At 33.3% G+C, this 22,806-nt stretch overlaps 2 protein-coding genes across 6 annotated transcripts in view; one reads left to right on the forward strand and one right to left on the reverse strand.

Annotated features, from left to right (window-relative positions):
- The window catches only part of LOC105330403 (inosine-5'-monophosphate dehydrogenase 1b), a 23,337-nt gene extending 22,334 nt beyond the window's left edge, over positions 1 to 1,003 (reverse strand). Inside the window, exon 1 of one of the 2 annotated variants that reach the window (XR_004597016.2) lies at positions 877 to 1,003. The gene's annotated coding sequence lies outside the window, so the exon portion shown is untranslated. The remainder of the gene's footprint in view (positions 1 to 876) is intronic. The other variant, XR_004597018.2, reaches the window with a different exon arrangement.
- On the forward strand, positions 1,001 to 21,692 carry LOC105330383 (serine/threonine-protein kinase Nek4). 4 transcript variants are annotated; one of them, XM_020068069.3, is made up of 20 exons: positions 1,001 to 1,549; positions 2,041 to 2,307; positions 2,558 to 2,658; positions 3,555 to 3,651; positions 4,031 to 4,138; positions 4,426 to 4,583; positions 4,738 to 4,921; positions 5,794 to 5,970; positions 6,803 to 7,015; positions 8,233 to 8,274; positions 9,573 to 9,740; positions 10,345 to 10,399; positions 10,711 to 10,799; positions 11,701 to 11,832; positions 15,834 to 15,961; positions 16,427 to 16,605; positions 17,087 to 17,144; positions 17,737 to 17,818; positions 18,399 to 18,416; positions 20,160 to 21,692. In XM_020068069.3, the coding sequence occupies exons 1-20, from the start codon at positions 1,454 to 1,456 to the stop codon at positions 20,271 to 20,273; spliced, it is 2,466 nt and encodes an 821-aa protein (XP_019923628.3). In that variant the 5' UTR covers positions 1,001 to 1,453; the 3' UTR covers positions 20,274 to 21,692. The 4 variants fall into 4 exon arrangements, with proteins under 4 accessions (XP_019923628.3, XP_065938798.1, XP_065938799.1 ...); XM_066082726.1 differs by lacking the exon at positions 18,399 to 18,416 and having other exon boundaries at positions 1,004 to 1,549; XM_066082727.1 differs by lacking the exon at positions 11,701 to 11,832 and having other exon boundaries at positions 1,004 to 1,549.
- The last annotated feature ends 1,114 nt before the right edge of the window (positions 21,693 to 22,806 follow it).

Here is a 22,806-nt window from a genome sequence, read left to right on the forward strand (position 1 = left end):
TTTTTGGATTTGATCATTCCCTACCGCTGCATTTAATCACCTCATAATGCTAAAATGATGATTCGATCCGTATTCCTTAAATTACTACAATAAGTTATTGCTGATCACATGTACAGAAAACAAATAACTTCTTTCAATGTACAATTTTTTTTGGGGGGGGGGGGTGTTTAAACATTTTGATATTTTTTCCCTACAAATTAGCATGGAACCACCTCTATCAATAAAAAAATCTTTTTTAAAACTTTGAAGTGTTTCGTGTTTCTGTAAAATTAAATCTACATTGTATGTAATTTGAGATCCGCTCCTTTGTAAAGAGATCCCTGTGTTCTTCATCAGGCATCGTCTCTTAGTTTTATAAAACCACCGATAGGAACTTGTACTTATATATCCTACAAGGTCAACGACGCCAACCGTACATATATCAGTGTGTATACACAAGCACATACGTGTAATTGTTTTATCAACTAGGCTAGAAGGACACTACCGGATGTAGTGTACATGTTTTTGTTAAAACTAACACCCAAATTAATTCGCTGATCTAAGTAAAAAAAAGTAGTGACGTCTACGTATGCATTTAAATAAATAGTACATATAAATATCACATACCAGATATCTTAATTACCATACATGTGTATCTTAGGGTTCAGCTTCCCAATATGAGAGAGAGAAAGAGAGAGAGAGAGACAGACAGACAGACAGACAGACAGAGACCCCCCTCATCCGCAAAGACTGTGACCATAATCATTAAAAGTGAAAACCTTTTTTCAACTGATGACCAAAAAAGTGAAAATGAAAATAACTGATGCTACATACTAAAACTACACGAAAACTTTAAACTAAACTACACAACTAAAGAAACACACACATAATACACACCTTGTAGAGAAACGAGCGTCTGTTGATACATGTGAGAACTCTTTTGTGTTAAAGTTACAGAAAGTCGCAAAACATATCCCACAGTTCCATGTATTTGTCATTTCCGTGCTTGCAGTCGTGAAGAAAGCTTTTTCCATGATTACACATGCAACTAATAATAGTATCTATGATTTTGCAAGATATCATGTTATTTATAACATTTAAGATACAGTGTACTTATTGACAAATCGAATTTATTTGAAATCTAAGAATAACTCGTAACTGTATGCAAACAATACACAATTGTGAATGTCGTTACGCTGTGGAATTCCATTTTGACATTGTGTCACCGATATTGTAAATATATTGCATATGTCTTCAGATGATTTTCAAGACCTAAGATAGTCATCCAGGTGATACAGAAGGATGTAAATAGTTGATCTACTCTTTTTTTTTCTTTTCGCTATCTTCGGTGTGATAAAGTAAGCATGTACATTGTAAATATGTAATCATGTCAACTGTTTTGACGGAGATAAGATGAAGAACAGAGAAAATAAGACTGGAGATAATTGAATGTTTTTAATACGAATGAGACATAATGGCTGGGTTGGACCAGTTTGAGTTCATAAGGCAGATTGGGAAGGGTAGTTATGGCGAAGTCACACTTCAGAGGCATAAGAAGGACAGAAAACAGGTACATTTTTATAAGCATATGACAACAAGAAAGTAAGACATTTTGCACATGTTCAATTCATTCAGAATGTTCAGCTAAATTTGTATAAGAAAAGGGAAATTTAAGAGCAGATTGTATATATACAATTTACATTGATTGAATTTGTTAATCACACGTGACATCAAATTGAAAAATGACTTATAAAATATAACACACTTCATGAAAAAAGCTTTTGACATGTTAAAGAAGGAAATGAATTTTAATTATAACTTTGCTTGTTTGTCTTATTGAATATGAAATGATGGTGAAACTATTCAAATGATGTGTTAGAAACACTTAGTTATGAAATAAGTTAAAAAATAATTCAACTCTATACCTTAAAATGAAAATTAAAATAATTAAGCAATGTGTCCATACTTGTAGTTTTAAGCAACACAAACATATATTTTGAATTATTTACCTGTACAATATAGGCTATGACAATTATCACTTGTTCTTTTATTTGAATTTAGTATGTGTTAAAGAGAATTAACTTAAAGAAAGCGTCCAAGCGTGAGCAACATGCGGCAGAACAGGAAGCTAAGCTCTTATCCAAACTAAAGCATCCCAACATTGTCACCTATAAGGATTCCTTCCAAGGGAAAGATGGCTACCTCCACATTGCAATGCAGTTTTGTGAGGGTGGGGATCTGTACACCAAACTGAAGGAGCAGAAAGGGGTGCCTCTCGAGGAACGACAGGTGGTGGAGTGGTTTGTGCAGATAGCTATGGCACTGCAGGTATACAATATTATTGCTAAAACTTGTTTCCTCTTTGTTTAAAAATTCATGTGACTATTATATGACTTTTATCAAACATTCCCTAATTTGAAAATTACCAGTTATTCATGGCCATTAAATGTTTTTGTCAAGGCTGATCACATTCAGAGGTTACATTTGTTTCTCTATTTGGATTCATGTTATGTTAATATAAAGTGTTTTTGAAAAAAATGAATTTTATAAGTTAATGTTTTTGTGATTTATTTTTCAGTACATGCATGAAAGAAACATTTTGCACAGAGATTTAAAGACCCAAAATATATTTTTAACTAAAAGTAAAATTATTAAAGTGGGAGACTTGGGAATTGCACGGTAAGTGTATTGAATTTTTTTTGCAGATATGATTTTGAATATTAAAATGAAATGTTTGATTAGAAGTTGGTTATTAAAATTATGCCAGTAAAAACTTCAGTTTTTATCAGTACTCTTCTTATTTTTGACAATTAAGACTGCAAAATTTTTAAATTTCAATAAGAACTGAAGAATGAATGAAAGAGTTGATATTTCACTTGACTGATTATGAAACTATGACTTTCTTTGTATCTTACTTTGTCCTTCTCTCTCTCTCTCTCTCCCTCTCTCATTCTCTCTCTCTCTCTCTCTCTCTCTCTCTCTCTCTCTCTCTCTCTCTCTCTCTCTCTCTCTCTCTCTCTCTCTCTCTCTCTCTCTCTCTCTGTGTCCTTTTACATTGTGGACATGTATGACTTTAGCTAACTGCTGATCTTTGCCAGTTTTGTATCTATAGCTGTAGAGTGGTGGAGTCGTCCAGTGACATTATGGACTTGTATGACTTGTATGACTAAGACCTACTGATGATATCTTTTTATCTTTATCTGTAGTGTGCTGTAGTTGTTCAGTGACATTATGACCAAGACTTACTGATGATATATTTGTATCTTTATCTGTAGTGTGCTGAAGTCGTCCAGTGACATTATGACCAAGACTTACTGATGATATATTTGTATCTTTATCTGTAGATTGCTGGGGTCTTCCAATGACATTATGACTAAGACCTACTGATGATATCTTTTTATCTTTATCTGTAGTGTGCTGTAGTTGTTCAGTGACATTATTGACTTGTATGGCTAAGACCTACTGATGATATCTATGTGTGTTTATTTGTAGTGTGCTGGAGTCATCCAGTGACATTTAATATGGACTTGTATGACTAAGACCTACTGATGATATCTTTGTATCTTTATTTGTAGAGTACTGGAGTCATCCAGTGACATGGCCACCACACTGATAGGGACACCCTACTACATGAGTCCTGAGCTCTTCTCCAACAAACCATACAACCACAAGGTTTGTGTGTGATGTTGAATAAATGTAGGAACCAGTTGAAGCACCTTCCCTACTTTTCATTGTTCCTTAGCTCAAGAGATCCCATATTTACCCCTTATTATCTATTTAGCGTACATGGCATAAAAAAGTTAGTGTGGTACTTCTACATGGTATATAGTAAATGTATAGTTAATTTTATATCATATAGCTTTTGTCCTTCTGTTCATATCTTGAGAACTTATAACTTTTAAAATAATCTTATGCATTCAAATTAGAAATGATTCATATATTTCAAGGTCATTTAAAAAGTTTAAGGTATAAAAGGCCACCATTGAAATTTGGTCAATAATTGAATTCATTTGGAGAGGGTTTTTATAGTTTATTGTATTCTTTTATACAGTCTGATGTGTGGGCATTAGGATGCTGTGTTTATGAAATGGCAACCCTAAAGCATGCTTTTAATGCGAAAGACATGAACTCCTTGGTTTACAAGATTTTGAAAGGAAAGGTAAGAAAGCATTTGTTTAAAGTTTAAAAGCGCTTCATATTCAGTTTCAATCTATTATAACAGTTATCAGTTGTTATATGATAATGCTACATCTAAATGCTCTTTACTTAAAAAAAAAATTAAATTAAATGTAAACAACCTTTTTATGACTTTACAATTGAATATTAAGTAAAATCAAAAATTCAAATATTTTTTCTAGTAATGAATTGTGAATTTTTAGTGAATATAGAAACCTTGCCATGTACATTGTTTGCCAGTAATGTTTCTGTGTTACCTTCTTCGTGTAGATGCCTCTGATGCCCAAACAGTACAGCCCCGAACTGATTCAGATCATAAAGAACATGCTGCACCAGGAACCAGAGAAACGACCCTCAGTCAATCGCATTCTCAGGGACCCTTATATCAAAAAGAACATCTCCATATTTTTAGAAGAAACCAAGAAAAGGTCAGATATCTAGATGATTTTGACTGTACTCTCTCTCTCTCTCTCTCTCTCTCTCTCTCTCTCTCTCTATTTTCTTAGCCATATACATGTAACATTGAAATACTCTTAATAGACATTTAAATTCTGAAAAGTTTAATTATCTATTTTATTTTAGCCGTCCATCCAGTGCTAGTCGTCCTGGGACAGCCCAGCGACTTCGACCTAAAACTGCCCCCTCTAACCGTCCCCCAGCCCCCCTCCCCTCCAGTGAGGGCTCTAATGTAAACAACAACTCGGCCAGTAAGATGAAGGTTCATGTTCCCGAACCAGATGGAGCTGATAGCACAGACAGTGCACAGGTACATGCTTGTTAAAAAGCACACAAGCTGACAGCACACTGTCAGATAGTGCACTGATATATATGATACTGACTGCACAGACAGTGCACAGGTATATGCATGTTAGATAGCACACAAGCTGACAGCACACTGTCAGATAGTGCACTGATATAAATTATGATACTGACTGCACAGCCAGTGCACAGGTACCAGATATGATTTTATTTCATTATATGAATGTTATATTGTACAGTACAAGCTGATAGCACACAGGAATGCACTGCACAAATGCATGAAATAAATCAGCTGCAGTGAATATTATTGCAGAAAAAGTGCACAGGTACAGTGTATGAGAACATTTTAATCAACATGACAAGCTGTCAACATGTTATCAGACAGTGCACAATGATATACAAGTAGCACCCAAGCTGACAGCACACACACTGTCAGACATTAATTGCACAAATAAATATTAATTTAAATAGCAATGAAACTTATTGCAGAGACAGTGTGCAGGTATACTAAGGAAGGACATCCTAGGTGGCACACAAGCTTTCAGCTAACTGTCTTACAATGCAAAAAATTATTTAGTTTTGGATGTAACTGGTAGACTCTTACTAGACATATACACTCAGGGTCATAATATTCCTGTATGCTGTATATACAGCAGATAATCAGGCAGCGCAGACAGTGCAAAAGTAAATAGATGTGATAAATTTATGAACTATTGGATACAGTGTCTGTGAATAAAAGATAACATCTAAATTTTGGTAAAGAAGAAATCTTGTATATGATATTGCTGTAAAATTATGTACTAGTATATTGAATTGAAAAATTCCTTTCAATTTGTGAAACTGGAAAAAAAAACTAAAGACAAGGTCCTGGTTTTTTAGTCTGTTCCTCAGCCAGCCATTTTGCGGAAGAAAGGCCACGCTCGTAAACCTTCCGACGGAGCCAAGCAGGATCTGTTCCCCATCGTGGAGGATAAAGTGGTCAGTGACAACCACCACTGGAATCTGGGGTCGTCCACCAGCTCCGAGGACACGGTCAAGGCCAACACCGCCAAGGAGGTGGGTGCTTATCTTAAAACCGTAGCACTGAATCTGGCCCAAATGAATATTTATGTGATCGGCTTTGACCGATCATAGTTGTGTCCATATTAGGCATCTGGCAAATTTTAGTACAATCATGTATTTGCGCATGCATTGCGCCTTGCACTACTTTGTTTACTTCGCAGTGACAGCTTCAGGTAAAAGTTTAATTATAACTAAAAAACATTTAATTCTTATGTGTTTGCCTTGATTAAAACATTTATACAGTTACATAATGGTTTAAATCATGTTTTTCTTTTCATGCATAAGAATTTTAATAGGAAGTACCCACTAAAAGTAAAATTTATTCATTCTTTGCTATTTTGGAAATCACGTAAACCGTAAACGGTGCGATGTATCCTATTTATCATGTTTATTGCATGTAATGCATAAAACTGACCAATAATATCACATGCTGATCATTCCTTTAAAAGGAATACTTGTTTTTCTGGTTCTCTGACTGAACCTAGATTATATAAGATGACCCTAATGATTTTTATCAACATATTTTATTGATAAATTCATAATTTCTAAGGGGGAAATCGTTTTGTGGATTTAAAAGTATAGAATGTGATTATGGTATAGAGAAAACCTAATAAAAATATTTTTAACTACATTTTTATCATATCATTTCAAGTTTTGTTTCAAAATTAATTCAAATACTTATGACATATTGATCTATCATTTTCTGGGAAAAAAATATATGCCTCTATAGAAAAATAAGTGTCTTTTTAAATCAATTTTCAAAAGAAATATTGAAAAATACATTGTCAAATAAATTAAACTAAAAATAACCAATGTCTGTTGACAGAAGTCGGAGTCTCAATCTCCTCCAAGGAAGTATGACAGGGACTCAGCAGGAGGAAGGAACTCCCCAAAAAAGAAGAAGAATGTGTTGAGGAGGCCAGCTCGAGACAGCGACACAGACTCGCTTCACAGTGTGAGATCTGAACCAAATCTCAGCGCTCGATCAGACTCGAGCTCATCTTCAAGTTCTTATGCCAAAAATGATGTGTTTAGAAAAGTAAGTGTCGGGCAAGATCAAGCAAAAAAAAAATAAATACAAAGTATCTAACTTTAGTTCATATGTTTCACCAATATATATATTGATCGGTGTGTTCATCTATCTTATTCATCTCTTCCTTTAGTCAAATTATCAATCATATTTTTTTTTCAAGTGTATAATAAATCAAGTTCTGGTAACTATGCTTTTCTTTAAAAAGAAAAAAGAAATTTTTAGGATTATTCTATGAGAGCTTTAGAAAAAGTAAAACATGTTTGCACAAACACATTGTTCAAGACGGCATTTTTTTCTTCTCAGTCACAGAAAATGAACTGTTTAAATTGAGTTGATGAACTAAATGCATCAATTTGAAGAAAAAAAACAAAACAAAACAGGTGTGCACCAAAATGCTGAATTTATTTGATGCAGACTCATTTAAAAATGACACATTTATATCTGCAGTGTATGCAAAAAGATATAGAGTGACTGTACAGTGTAGTACATTCATTGTTTAGATTATTTAGATTGACATGTTTTGAAAATATATAGGACAGGCATATAATATTTAAGGTTAGTATTTTTGGAATCACTCAAGCAGTGGGAAAGGCCTTGCTGTTGCTAATGCAGTTTTAACATGTTTAAGTACAACAGTCAAGTAAACAGTTACTATATTTTTTTCATTTTTCAAATAAATTAATGGTTTGGCAGACTTTACAATATATTACAAAAGAAAAAAATGTCAACAGCGATTGAACAACAGAAGGCAATTATGATTGATCAGAAAAAATACCTTGAATAAAAGATTCAATATAATGCACTCTGAAGCTTGTAAGAAATTCTTTGACTAGGTATATACTCCAAGGGAGAGCAATCTATCTCCTCGAGTCACAAAGGGAAGTAACTTGGTAAGCTTTCAGAAACCCGGCACACTACAAGCACATTCTTCTTTTCATTAACAAAGTGTGGGTGGGGCTTATTAGGGTAAAAACCCAATAATGTGGTACTATGTATAAGCTTTTTGAATTTGCTTTATGATTTTTGAAATTCGGCAAATTTGTTTAGAACTTAAAAGTGTAATTCTAATTTAAGAGGTATTGGTGAATACTGATTTTTGGGCATTTGAACAATGTAATGATATTGGGATATTGAATTAAGCTTTTTGATGGTATTGTCAATCTGCATAAGAGGGTCAGGAAACAAAACTAATTTCATCAATTATCATAAATATTGTATCACAGGACACACTAGAAGGCAGTGGTGAATCGGTAAGCCATGGAAGAGTAAGTGAATTAACGGGATTAAACGCTGTGTGTGCCTTGTAGAACTTAATGAGCATTTATTTCTGCTCAGTATGTTGTGAGCTTGGATGTGTGTTAGTGAAGGCAGCAGCTTACAGTGGTCATGCTTTGGACAAACTTTACTCCATTCTCTGTACTTTTAAATTTAAATTTCTTACAAATAAAAAAAATGATATCATTATGCAGATGAACAAAATCTTAACTTTAGAAGTGTGAATTTTATAAATGCTTATAAAAAATGTAGATGATATGACTATCAAGTGTTTCATATGGATCCCAAGGAAAAAAAAAAGATTATTTGGTACTGGTAAAATAATGTTTAAAATTAACAGAAGAAATTCACTCTCAGACAGAGGGAGGTATCTCTAAGGCCATCCTTAATAAAATATCTGTTTTGAATTGCCGCCTGGAGGTTCCTAGACTCAGGAGAGAGGGAGGGGATTTTTTTTTTTTCAGATGTGAAGTTTAACCAATAGAGAATTGGAACAAAAATAAAAATCTCCATATAAAAATAAGTTCTTTATGTTTTGCTAATAAAATTTCCTCAGCGGGTGGGGTGTAGGGGGGGGGGATTTCAGTGAGATAGGAGGTAACTCCAAACAAACAATAATTTTATTTTGGCCCAATGCATTGTAATTGAATGGTATTTAGGATTGCTGTTTTAATAAGATACTTGTATAATGATCCGTTGTGTTTTTTTTGCCCTTACATCTGTAGAATATGATATTTCTTAGCTAATTGTCATGCAAATTGAACACATATTTTCTCACAACTTTGTGCTGATTTTCTATGTGTGTGTTTGTTAGATGAAATTAGATTTTCAGGAAAACTAGGTTATCTCTCAATTTTCCATTCTCTGCAAGGTCAAATGGAAGCACATTGATCTGACACCAATTTTGCTCAAGTTCAAATTTTCCAGAAAACTCCCCTCAAGTATGAAAAATTTCAATTGAAAATACATAACCCAGATAAAAAAAGAAAAATTGAAGTAAGGTATTTGATAAGAGAACAATACAGAAACTATGTTCCAATTTGAAAGCAATGATTTTGAAAATTACTGTAAAGTATATATAAAGAAAAGTGCCAGAGACAAGCAATTTTAACTTGTTAAAAACATTTTTTTTCTTTTATCTGAATTTTTTTTTACAATTACTATAATAAAATGTGTATTTATAAGATAAGGGGAAGGAAACTAACTGAGTTGTAAGCATTTATTTAAAGTAAGTTTGTTCACTTTAACCATATTTCACTGTATTGGAATGTGTCGTTGACCTTTACAGCCAAAGCCAGTCAGTAACCCCCGACCCCTGCCTACGCCCCCCAAGGTCAGTGAAAGCGCAGGAATCCCGGTGAGGCGACCTAGTTATGAGGACAAGCTGGTGGAAAACAACAAGTCGTCCAGCACTTCTAGCTCTAAAGACGAGTCATGTGACATGGAAACGCCCAGGGTAAGTTAGAGAGCCCTGCGACTGATTGAAAGACCTATAGTCTTAGAATTTCAAACATGTTTGTCACTTAGACTCAAGTTCTTGACACCCTGTTACTGGCTTTGAATTTTGAATTTGTATGACAGTGTGTCAGAAGGTGGTGATTTTTACCCATTGTAAAACTGTTTGTATTGCCTCAGTTGGCTGTCTTAGAGCTGTGATCTGCTGACCCGCAGGGTTCGAATGCAGCAGGAATTTTTGTTTATATATTGAATATATAGCCATAGATTTGTATAGCTGATCCCCCACTCCAAATTTAACCTTTTTTGCTGTCATTTTCAAGGTGTATTGAGCTCTGTAACTGAAGGATATTATACTAAGATTCCTAGACTTACTTCAATGGCATACTATCATCATATTAAATTATAAGCCTGAGTGTATATTCTTTTGATTAAAAAAAAAATGCCGTGCTTTACATAAGTTTTAACTATCATAATAGCCATAAATGATGTAAGAACAGGAAGAAATAACTGTTGAATATTGTGCTTGTTTTTCTGTTTAATTAATTAAGATTTTCATTGTTTGAAATAAGCTTTATGACCTTTGATTTTGTTGGTTTTTTTAGGAACCAAATCTTTCTGCACGGCAGAGACGACGAGAGAAAAACCCTGCAGGATCATGTATGTATTTGTACCTGCTACACGCAGATTTTAAAAATGAGCTCATATGGGTAAAAAATAAAATTTCACATCGAAATTTTTACACATTAAGTTAATGTAAGTGCTGTTTTAATATAAATTCTGTTGAAAAATAACAGTGATTTATAGGCCTGGGATCATTATTTTTAAAGCTTGATAATGCAGTAAATAACCTTTCAATGACATTGGAGTCAGTTGTTACATATTCATGTATTGCACAATGATAAGGAATGGAACGATAGCCGGTTTTTATTTTTTAATTTAACTTGGTACATGTACTTTGTAATTGTTAGCCCTAGAGAGACCTAACTCTGCTCGCATTCATCTGAAGGCCCCATCTCGTCACGAATCTGAGCGAGTCACAAAGGCTGAGAAAAGCGTGGTGAGTTTTGAGATACCTGTTTAGTAGCTGACTGGTATTTATTGTAGAATTCAGTGAGAAGAAATTGTAACGAAAAAATTACCTTATGGATTAAACTTTTATAGATACCATTGTCTCTAAATTTGAATGCAGTTTTTCTTGTTTGCATATAATTGATACCGTAACAGTTTTGATTTGATAAAGTGCTGTTGCTTGGTGAAGGGGAAATTGGTGAATTTTTTTGCAGAGTTGTATTGAATTTAAGAGTGTTAAGAATATCTTTGCACCTGTATTCAACTAAAAGAGGGTGTGATGTGGAAAAGGGTATTTCTATTTTCCGTGCTCAGAAGGCATTTACATGATATAATTTTATGTATATGTTCCGCTTTTAATTGGCTTTGGCATAAAGCTGTGGCACAAATGTTTCATTATGTTATTATGTTGAAGATATTAACATTTCAAGGTCTTGTCTGCTTCTGGTGCAGACATTGAAACAGCTAGATGATTTTGGTGTAAGGCTACAGTATATATTAGATAGTATTAAAAGTATTATACTAACAGTAATTGGTGAATAATTGGCCTATTTTCAACAAAGTTAAAGAAATGGGACTGTGAAATTATGATTATATGAATGACTCGTAGAAGAAGTGGAAGTTCTGCATCATTTTAATATATATATTTCAGTTAAAGGTTATAGCTATTTTTATTTTTCAAAGAGTTTGCACATATACTAGATGTATTGTTAGTTTAATGGATTGATACAAGTCCATTACATTTGTTAATAACTTATTGAAAGCAGAGGGACATTAATTGTTTCATATACCATACAAGTTTGAATTACATGTACTCATTTTACGTAAAAAATATTCCTCCTAAAAAATTTATCAATGGCATCTGATTGAGTACTTTGAAACTGTGACAGGCTTATCACCACTGGAACGAGTTCAATTCTCCACACTCAGCCAGGACGCCCAGAAATGAGTATTACAGTAAACCGTACCGCGAGAACAGTTACACCCCTCGCGGGGACGTCGATATCTGGGAGTCGGAATCTGTAAGACATTGGATTGGTGCCATTAAACATACCTACAATCACATGACCTGGTCACATGATCTGGTTTTGGGTGTTTTTGCTGTGTGATACATCAGACTCACTGCTTTGTGCTAAAATTGGAGTTTTGTTGGATTTTGTTTTCAAATTGATTGATTTCGAATTTGGAATGACTACATGCATTTAAAAAAATCAGAGGGACAGTCATGTTATATTAATTTCAACTTTTCTAGCTTTTACCATGTAAATGTTTTGCAATTTAATTCAACATTACCATTTTGTATAATTTGTAAATTGTTGTTTCACTGTGTGAATGGTGAATGATTTAATGTTATGGTGATATATTTTCATATACCATATCTGATCGGAAGCCATAGTACAGTAAATGTCACACCCTTTAAACTCAAATGAAATGACATTGATGCACTCACTTTTTAGCTCACCTGAGCTGAAAGCTCAAGTGAGCTATTCTGATCACTTTTTGTCCGTCGTCCGTCCGTCCGTCCGTCTGTCCGTCCGTCCGTCTGTCCGTCTGTCTGTCCGTCTGTAAACTTTTTACATTTTGAACTTCTTCTCTAAAACCGCTTATCCAATTTCAACCAAATTTGGCACAAAGCATCCTTATGGGAGGGCGAATATAAATTGCAGAAATAAAAGTCCGATCTGTATTCAAAGCGGAGAAAACCTTGAAACTGTAGAAAAAGGGGGGTGCATTTTAAAAAATCTTCTTCTCAAGAACTACTGATTCCAATTCAACGTAGTTTAGCATAAATTATCCTTATGGGAAGGAAAATATAAATTGCAAAAATTAAGGTCTAATTCTGTTTCAAATCTGAGTTATTACGAAAATAATAATAAAGGAAAGGCGTGTTTCAATCAGTTTAATAGCTTCGAGTTCGGCATCCGGTAAAATGGGTAGGCAAGACTTGGCCTGGGCAAAACAAAAGATTGGCAGTTATTAATCTGCCAATCTCATTAAAATTTCAGGATATTTGATGGACTAGTATATTTGTATTCGCTGTAAATATTGCTGCAAAATAATGCGTATTTGGAATTGACGATTGCCGATCTGCCCCGGCTTTTATTTTGCACACGGCCCGGGTTTGCATTCCCATTTTACCAAGACTCGTATTCCATATTCTTTGTTTAAAGCAGCCATGACATTATACGAAAAAGGGTCGATCTGACTATGATGAATTTGCTTGTTGTGCAACAGTTCGCGTATGAAGGGAATTTTTTGAAACATGAAAAATATATTGGTGCCTATTTTGTGAAGTAAATTGAGGCTAAATATTTCAATGCGTTGACAGTTTTCACACATGACGTTGATGTTAGCTTGTTCTGATTTTCGTTTCGTTTTCATTATTTATGCTTTGTAACCTGGAAACTGTCGTCTGTATTTCGTGATTTTTACGTATCAAATCAAACAGAGACTTCGGTAAATCAAACAGCTACGTTAACTGTTTACCTGCGCAAATTAAGCAAAATCTGATGTAGGGGTACTGAAATACAATTCAGTCTATCGGTAATTCGGCATTATTTTTTGCGTAATGGTAGATTAATACAAAAGGTTTTTGTTGAGATGCTCGGCATTTTCTCTAGTTTTTTCAGTTTAAAAAGAGTTTGATATCGCTTACGGAAATATGTAGGTATCTACATGCATATATATGATTCATTTCGAAAAAATAAATTGTGTTCTTTATTTGTTATACATGTAGTGCATGTTTCTTGTGTTTAATTGTTTACAATTTCTATTTACTAACCATATTTGAGTGTTAAGCTTCGAATTATAAGCAAGATACAGCGATTTGCTCACAATTCTATGTTTGTACACAGATCTTAAAAGCTAAAGATTAAATCAAAGTACTGATAGTATTGAAAAGCGCTACCCAGCTTCTGTATGTATATAACAAATATATGTATATAGCATTTCAGCTTCTGTATACGCACTATATTTCCTCATCACTGCATGACAGTCCCTGCAATGATGTATGTAAGCCCCGTACATTAATTTCACAATAGCCCGTAAATTAGATTCACAATAGCCCGTGCAGTTATGTGCATAAACCCCTGAAACTGGTTCCCAAACCAGTTTAAATGATGTATACTTTTGCTTATAGGGGGCGGTTATTCGATGCACCGGAAGTTGAAGTCTAACGACAATAAAGCGCTGAGCTATGCTTAGCGCTTTAAAAAGTAAAAAAAAAATGTCAATATTTATTACGAAAATTTTCAAAATCTGTTCTTCCAGAAACCAACTTATTGAATTGTAAACTTAACCTTTTTAGCTCACCTGAGGATGGGGCCACAATAGGGGGGGGGGGGGTCGAAGTTTAACAAATGAATATATAGAGTAAATCTTTAGAAATCCTCTTCTCAGAAACTAATCAGCCAGGAAAGCTGAAACTTGTGTGGAAGCATCCTCAGGTAGTGTAGATTCAAAGATGTGAAAATCATGACCACTGGGGGTAGGGTGGGGCCACAATGGAGGGTCGAAGTTTAACATATGAATATAAAAAGTAAATCTTTAAAAATCTTCTTCTCAGAAACTAATTGGCCAGAAAAGCTGACACTTGTGTGGATGCATCCTTATGTAGTGAAGATTCAAATTTGTGAAAATCATGACCCTCGGGGGTAGGGTGGGGCCACAATGGGAGATCGACGTTTTACATAGGAATATACACAGTTAATCTTTAAAAATCTTCTTCTCAGAAACTAATCAGCCAGGAAAGCTGACACTTGTGTGGATGCATCCTCAGGTAGTGTAAATTCAAATTTGTGAAAATCATGACCCCCGGGGGTAGGGTTGGGCCACAATGGGGGATCGAAGTTTAACATAGGAATATATACAGTAAATCTTTAAAAATCTTCTTCTCAGTAACTAATTCGCCGGCAAAGCTGGAACTTGTGTGGAAGCATCCTCAGGTAGTGAAGATTCAAAGTTGTAAAAATCATGACCCCTGGGGGTAGGTTGGGGCCACAATGGGGGATTGAAGTTTAACATATGATTATATACAGTAAATCTTTAAAAATCTTCTTCTCAGAAACTAATTAGCCAGGAAAGCTAAAACTTGTGTGGAAGCATCCTCAGGTAGTGTAGATTCAAAGTTGTGAAAATAATGATCCCCAGGGGTAGGGTGGGGCCACAATGGGGGGCGGGTCAAAGTTTAACAAAGGAATATATAGGGTAAATCTTTAAAAATCTTCTCAGAAACTAATCAGCCAAATGATTCTTTATAATTGTTAAGACTTTGGCCCCAGGACAATTCTTTGGCCTCACGAGAAGGTTTAGAGTTTGATGTACGTTTTTATCCCATATATAAACTATTGTTAGGGATCTTTTTTAGAACTGCAATACTCAACATATGATATGACTATAAAATCATCCTGTTAGAAAAGGGACTAATGATTATAAACATAAGAATATCCAGGGGAAAATGGATTTTATTTATACAGGATTTACATGAATTATTGTACATTGTCCAGATAGTTTGTATTATGACTCCATTGAGCTGATTTTATCATACCTATTGTTCCTCAGGTGAGCGATGTGGCCCATGGGCCTCTTGTTGACTTGCAAATGATTTATGGTCAAATTATTTTAACAATTTCAATCACAGAGTTTTTATCATATTTAAGCCTAGCCTCAGACTGTTTTTGTTTTTCCATTTTCCTTGAATAAATCTACATTAATTATCCCCCTTTATTTAACTCTAAATTCCACTTCCCTCCAGGTCCAGATAATTTATTGTTTTATAACATGATTGAAATATTTTTTTGACGTTCATGATCTGCTGAATTTGCACTCAATTGCAATTTAACAGAAATATGAAATATTAGTATAAAGATGGTTCAAAGTTAAACTTCATTTACATGACATTGAACTGCTTAAGACCTTAATCAGATGTTGAAGAAAAGAATCTAGATATAGAGGAATAAGGGGAATTGATGTGTAGGACAATTAAAATCTGCCATGAGTTTGAATGCTTTTGTTGTATATACAGTATGGGCCTAAGATGTCGAAATCAAATTCCAAGAGAGTACGGCAGCCATCAATCAAAGACAGCTCCAGCTCAGAGGAAGAGACGCTGAAAGAAAACGAGGATTTCAAGAAGGAGAGAGAGAAACACAGGTTTGTGTAACTAATGCTTTGTGTTGTTTATGGTGGTTTAATGATGATCGATGTTTAAATGTGATCAATTGTATATTGACAATTCTTAATTTAAAGTCCTTACCATATACTGTGATTTCATCAATATTCGTTGAATACCAATTTTCGTTGATTTCGTTGTTTAGTTGATCCACGAAATTAAATGTTCATTGAAGTTAATTTCAATTAACATTTTGTATTGATAGTGTCATTGGCCACGAAGTTTCGTATCCTTGAAACTGGTTTTCAGAAAATCCACGAAAATTGATACCCATGAAAATTAATGAAACCACAGTATTTAAAAAGATTGTAAATATATGGGTAACATAGCAAATTATATTTGGAATTAATTGTAGACAAACACTAAATTAAATGTAGCAAAAAACCCAAAGAATTCCAGGAATGACATAGTCAGAAAGATCAACATAGTTATTTTTTTCTTTTCAGAGAAAATAAGGAAATGAACAACTTTATTTCACTTCTTGACACGACCTTGAAAATGAACAAAGAAGATGATGACAAGTCTGAGGAGGATGAGGAGGTCAAAGAGGTCAAAAGTCATCGCCGCGTCAGTCAGCCGACCAAGCCGTCCGACGCTGACATACACAGGAGTGCCTCACTGCCCAGTAAGTGTGAAGGAGTTTCATGATGTCTAGTTAGTATAAGTAAGCTTTAAATATTTCCTAGTAAGTGTTTAGGAATGCTCCGCTAAGTGTGTAGGAGTGTCAAACTGCTTAGCAAGTGTTTAGGAGTGCTTTACTGCCTAGTAAGTTTATAGAAGTATAACATTGTCTAATTAGTGTAAAAGTAAATAATATTGCTTAGTAAATATATAAGAGTTAATTACTTCCTTTTAAGTGTTTAGGAATGCTCTGTTAATTGTGTAGGATAGTCACACGGCCTAGTAAATGTATGTGAGTTTTATATAAGACTTAGTGTAAAGGTAGGCTACATTGCCTAGTACGTGTATAGGAGTGCTTTAATAATTAATTTCATATGATCTTATTTAGACTTTGAGATATTAGAACCGTATCTACACTTTTGTATTGAAAAATAAAATAATTGACAGTGTCATCCTTAATAAAGAATGAATAAATTTCTTTTCAGGTGTAGAGACATTATGTAATGCTGACAGATTGACAACCAGAATACAAATACTTCATACGTACGTAGTTTATTACATTTCTACTTTATACTTGTACTTACAAAATACAAATTTCATGTTACTTAGTTGGACAATGAGTTTTGATTGCCCATGTTATAGTATAGGCCAGATATAATGTTGCAGCACCATGTGCAATGTGCTAAAATGGTTTATATGCAGGTATATATCTCTTGACTCAACTTGCCAATGGATATAAATGATTGATTTTTGTTTTAGGTAGCTAAAATATTTTTGTAGTTATACAATTATAAATAAATGTAATAAAAAAAAAGGATTTTTGTTTGCAGATTCTATAATAGATTGGATTACTCGTACCTTTCATGGGGATTATATGTAGAAGACATTGCATATTTGCATTTTGATAAAACAAGTTTATTTCGAATTTATCAGCTAGAGATTATGAAAGTCTGTTAGATTAAATAAACAACAAATTGTTAGTAGTGTTATTGATAAACTTTCTTTTGAAAACAGTCCATATTAGTTCAAAAGATCTGATTTCATACATATAAGGTCATATTAATCATGTGTCATGCTAAGATAATATACTCAAGAGGAGTAGTGTGATAAAGATTTTTTCATTCTTTTTATCTAGGGACTGTGTTCGAGGAGTGGGGTTTGAAGTCCTACACAAAGCCTTTGAAATCCTCTCAAACATTGAAGATGATGAGTTAGAGGTAAGAGTTCTTTTAAGTTTTCATTGTGTTCTAAATCTGAGAATGAAGTCAAATATTGCAATATTTGAAACCTTAGATATTGTTTAAATGCTTTCATTTGAGTAAATTGAAAACGTGTAAGGTATGAAATTATGAAAATAAAAGATAAGGAAAGATTAATGAAGAGAAAATAAAAAGGACTCAACTTCTTGTATAACAAAATGCTATTCTGTTTCAATTTGCTTTTGGGGGGGGGGGGGGGGGGGGGGTTAGAAAACTTATGAGTGTTGATAAAAACATGGCCAAACCAGCCTTATTTATAATTTCTAAAATATTTTACTTCATGTTTCTATAGGAATATATCTTTGATAATTAGGCATAGCAAATAAAGACAGATAGTAGTAACATATCTAATATGGTATAACAATACCTTGCTAGTATTAGTAGGAAATGGATCAGGGAACATAAACAAACAGGCCGGTCCAATCTGCATTTGCAAATAGTGTAGAAACCATTTTAGATTATCATGACTATTATGAATATTTATAATTTTAAAGGTAAAGGTAGGATATTTAAACCAAATCTGCATTTAAAATTCTAGGTTGCAGAGAAAGTTTTGGTAAATAACTTGTGTATACATTTGTTGTAATTTTTTATCCACCTGTAAATGTCATGATTTTAAAAGCAGCACATAATTTTCATTGAGTGCTAATATTCATGCAACTTTTGGTTTTAAAATCACTCTTTTTCTTTATTTAGTATTTTTTAAACATCCGACCTCTCTCCCGTTTTTGTTTCCCATATTTTGGGGGCACCATGTTTCTGGTCTGTCTTTTTTGTCCTTTGTCAATTTGTTGTCACAGTGGGACATTACCATGATTGTAACAATCAGATGGAATTTCTGACTGTTGAAATCCTGATCTATATTAACTGATAAGACTTACCCCTGGTATTGGCAGTTAGTAGAAATTAACTGATGAAATGGTAACCTGGTATGTGTAGTGACAAACCGTTAAGATTACTTATTAATAAGATAATTCAGGATAAAATAAGGTCACTTAAGCTGGTGTATAATGGGTTTCTTTTTGAGTGAAGTGCTTTTTTGTAGGGTTTTTTTTTATTAGTAAATGTTCTGTCTTATGTCAAGTTGATAAAAGGTGCAGGCATGATAAAATCCCTTACTGGACCTAATGGATCCATGAGTCTTCAGAAAAGGTCTAGATCTGAAGCCAACATGAAGTGTGGATCATGTTTAATATAAGTGAGATAATCTGAAAAGAATATGCAATCTGTCCTTCTATCAAATCTACTTTATATCAAACATTTTGTAATTGGGTGACAACAGAGTTCATAGGTCAGTAAAGTAATCAATCGGATCAGTCAGTATTACTGTATACTGTAAAGCAACTTTTATAAGTGTGCAAGAAATTTTCACTAAGTTTGCGAGCGATCGTCTTTTCCTAAATACTTCTTGTCCAACTATTCCTTGTTATTTGGTCGTTATAACAACATGGGTTTTGATAAGGCTTGATTGCCAACAAATATGAAGTAAATTGTGAAATGAAGTTGTGAATAAATAAAAGTTATTTTACAGTATTTGCTGGGTATATATTGGAAGGGATCTGTGACAGATCTATACAAAATTGTCAGATTGCATTTGGAGTGCATGTAATTGTCTTTCTCTAGATTCCTCTGATTATTCAGTATTAATTAAATCATCATTTAAGAGGGCTTGGTGGTAGTGGCCATTTTAGACTGTATTGGTCTCCTTTAAAAGGAGAGTTCTATATATATAAAAATATAGGAAAATACCCAAAATTTTAAGGTAAAATATATGGATTTTTTCTTTGTTAAATAACAGTTTAATAATACATGTTGCTAAAGAAATCATATCTTAAAACTTTTGGTATATCTGTTGCAATGGTGAATTTGTTATAATTAACCATCGAGCCTCCATAACACTAATATGAAGGTGTCACTCATGAAAAATTTAATGGATGCTGTTTACAAATGATGAAAGATAATATAAATTTCATTTAATTTGGTCTGCAGTGTGCATTCACTATGAAGCAAAAGAAATGGTGCAATTTAACACACAAGCTCTTGACTACCATTTTCTATATTAAATAACCTGTGCACAGATCTGTAAAACATATTCAAAACAACCTTCAAGTCACTGATTGTCTTGAAATGGAGAAATATTAAAAATGGATTGTAATGTACCGCTTGTAAATAAAAGCAAGATGTATATGTACCATAGTACACCATACTTTAATATCTGTCTCTTTTTAATGTATAAGTCATCAAATGTGGAATTCCTGCTCTTAAGCTATCTAATTTTGATTTCTTTTTTCTCCTTAAGCCACAACTAGTGGATCTCATGGGCAAAGACAAATTTGACCAATATGCAGGGAAGATTTGGCAGCTGAAATTTTGTAACGAGTGTTTTGAGCAACTTCCACACTTAAGGAGCTAACAGGAAGTGATGATTAAGCAAGCCTATATGTAGCTCACTGAAAAAACTTCTTAATTTGGTCTAGCTCATAATGAAATGTAAGAAAATGATTGTTCATGAAATAGTTACCAGGTTGAAGAGTTGGACTAGTTCATTCACAAAAATATCAGGAAGATTGTCAATAACATTAAGTCTGTAGAATGACCTAGCAGCGTTACAACAGTTTTTGTTCAGTCCAATATCACTGCTGTTCATGATTTGTATGAAAGAGTTATCTGTAATATCATTGATTTATTGTGATACTTTAAGATGAGATCTTGTCTTATCTTAGATTGAATACTTACATTGTATTTATAAACATGTTTGTTTGTGAAATATAAATTACATTCTGTCTAAGATTTATCTAAAAGAAATTACCAAGCTTTTGATCTCGAAATGTATTATTATTTAAGAATTTCTTAATATAATTATTTCATGTTATTTATTAATTTATGGTCATTAATTGATTGTCAAAAATACTTAAAATTTTTCTGTTTACAATCTTAATGTTGGGCAGTATTCTGTTTGCTGAGCTATTTTTACTTTGCTTCATTAATATTCATTTTTATTTCATGAATATTCATTGGTTATTAGTTATGTATGACAAAGTTGAATATTTTTCAGTGTTTACTTTCATCCGGAATCTCTTTGATAATACATTTTTTTGGTCTTTAAGAATGACAGTACCAACTTTGTATGTGTACATTATATTATGTGATATACAAGTCATTACCACTTTGTTATTGTGTAAAATGTAGTACTGTATACAGGATTATTTTTGCCCCTTTTATTTTTCACCAATCTACAGTTGCAAACAGTTTTGTGCCCCTAACCCCACCCTACTTCCCCCCTTTTGAAAATCCCAGATACAGATTAGAATTAAAACTTTTTTCTAATTAACACAGCGATTTGCAAATCGTTGCTCAGTCTTAAATACGCCCACTGAGAACAAGAACGAAAGGGGCGAAAATATAACGGGGCGAATATGTTCCCGTATATAAACAATATTTAAGACATAAAATAGAACCTTAAGTCTAAATAATTTAAAATTTGTATGAAAAGAAAGTTTTTTGTAGTAAATATCTATAAAATGCTTTGTGTGTGAGTGTGTGTTAAAGGTTGTCAAAACTTTTTGCATGTAAGTAAGAGAGGTTTTACATGTAAGGAAATACAGCTTGCAAGGCATAAAATGGTTGTACAAAGTAGTTGTAAAATTATTTATAGCTTTTCTCCATGAAGCAGTATTTATTCAGATATTGTCGACAGTGTCATGAAGTCTTATTTAATAATGATTATTATTAAGAATTTATTTTTTTGATGGCATTGTCTCGATTACTTTTTTTTTACCATTAGTATTATGTATAACTTAGTTCTAATAAATTATCGATTCTCTCACCAGTATGACAGACTTGGTTCATTTTCTTTCAATATGTTTCCAAGATTCAAGGGTAAAAACAGAGTCAGATGCAGAACACATTGTCAGACATGCATAGACCAAAAATTCATTTAGAATACTGTTTAGGCTTTTTCTTTGGCATTATCCCCCATATACAATATTTTGCAGAAAACGATTTTAAGAGGTTAGGGTGGATTTGATTTAGAGCTTTTTTGAATGTACCTATGTTTGATATTTAGTGACTCATGTATATGGAACGCCTCAACTGCCTTATGTAGGTAATCTTCATTATATGATGATACTTAAACATTACATGCTGATGAATTAACATTATATGATGATACTTTAACATTACATGCTGATGAATTAACATTATATGATGATACTTTAACATTACATGCTGATACTTCAACATTACATGATGGTACTTTAACATTACATGCTGATACTTCAATATTACATGATGGTACTTTAACATTACATGATGGTACTCTAACATTAAGTGCTGATACTTTAACATTACATGCTGATAGTTTAACATTACATGCTGATATTTCATAAAATGATTGTATTTCAGTATGCGGTGGTTCTTAATTAGCTATAAGCACCAGGATCGTGATTCCGTATTACGAGGAGAGTTTAGGACTAAAATCAAGCTACGCAACCATTCAAACATGCTTCATTTATTACTTCCTTTATTTCCTTACATAAAAATGGACACTTTTCGAACCCAATTGGTTATTATTAAAATACTTATTGCCAAAACTAGAGCTTGTGCCACTCATGCAGGTGAAACTGGATTCTGGAGGGAAGTGGGGCACAGTCGCCTTTATTATATTTGTAAGACCAACTCAATCACGACAATTAAATTAAAAAAATTATACATGTCCTACATGTATGCCTATGTATAACAAACACTTTAATATAATTATATTTATACAAAAAATTAACAAAGATAATCAACTGGAGTATGTAATGAAAGATTTTTTTTAATTCAATTCTGTAAAAATCTCAAAATGTGCACACAAAAAATGCCATGAGCACTCTTTCCTCATGGACGCAATCATATCGTACCGGTATTCAACTATTCAACTAGCATGTAACGATAAAGTATCATAT

This window comes from Magallana gigas, chromosome 4 (assembly GCF_963853765.1).
Source record: "Magallana gigas chromosome 4, xbMagGiga1.1, whole genome shotgun sequence".
Classification (NCBI taxonomy): Eukaryota; Metazoa; Mollusca; class Bivalvia; order Ostreida; family Ostreidae; genus Magallana; species Magallana gigas.

Coding starts and splice junctions, on each gene's coding strand:
- LOC105330383 (XM_020068069.3), top strand. CDS start 1,454: ATGGCTGGGTTGGACCAGTTTGAGTTCATAAGGCAGATTGGGAAGGGT. Junction 2,308..2,557: donor AGATAGCTATGGCACTGCAG/GTATACAATATT, acceptor TTTATTTTTCAG/TACATGCATGAAAGAAACAT. Junction 4,584..4,737: donor TTAGAAGAAACCAAGAAAAG/GTCAGATATCTA, acceptor ATTTTATTTTAG/CCGTCCATCCAGTGCTAGTC.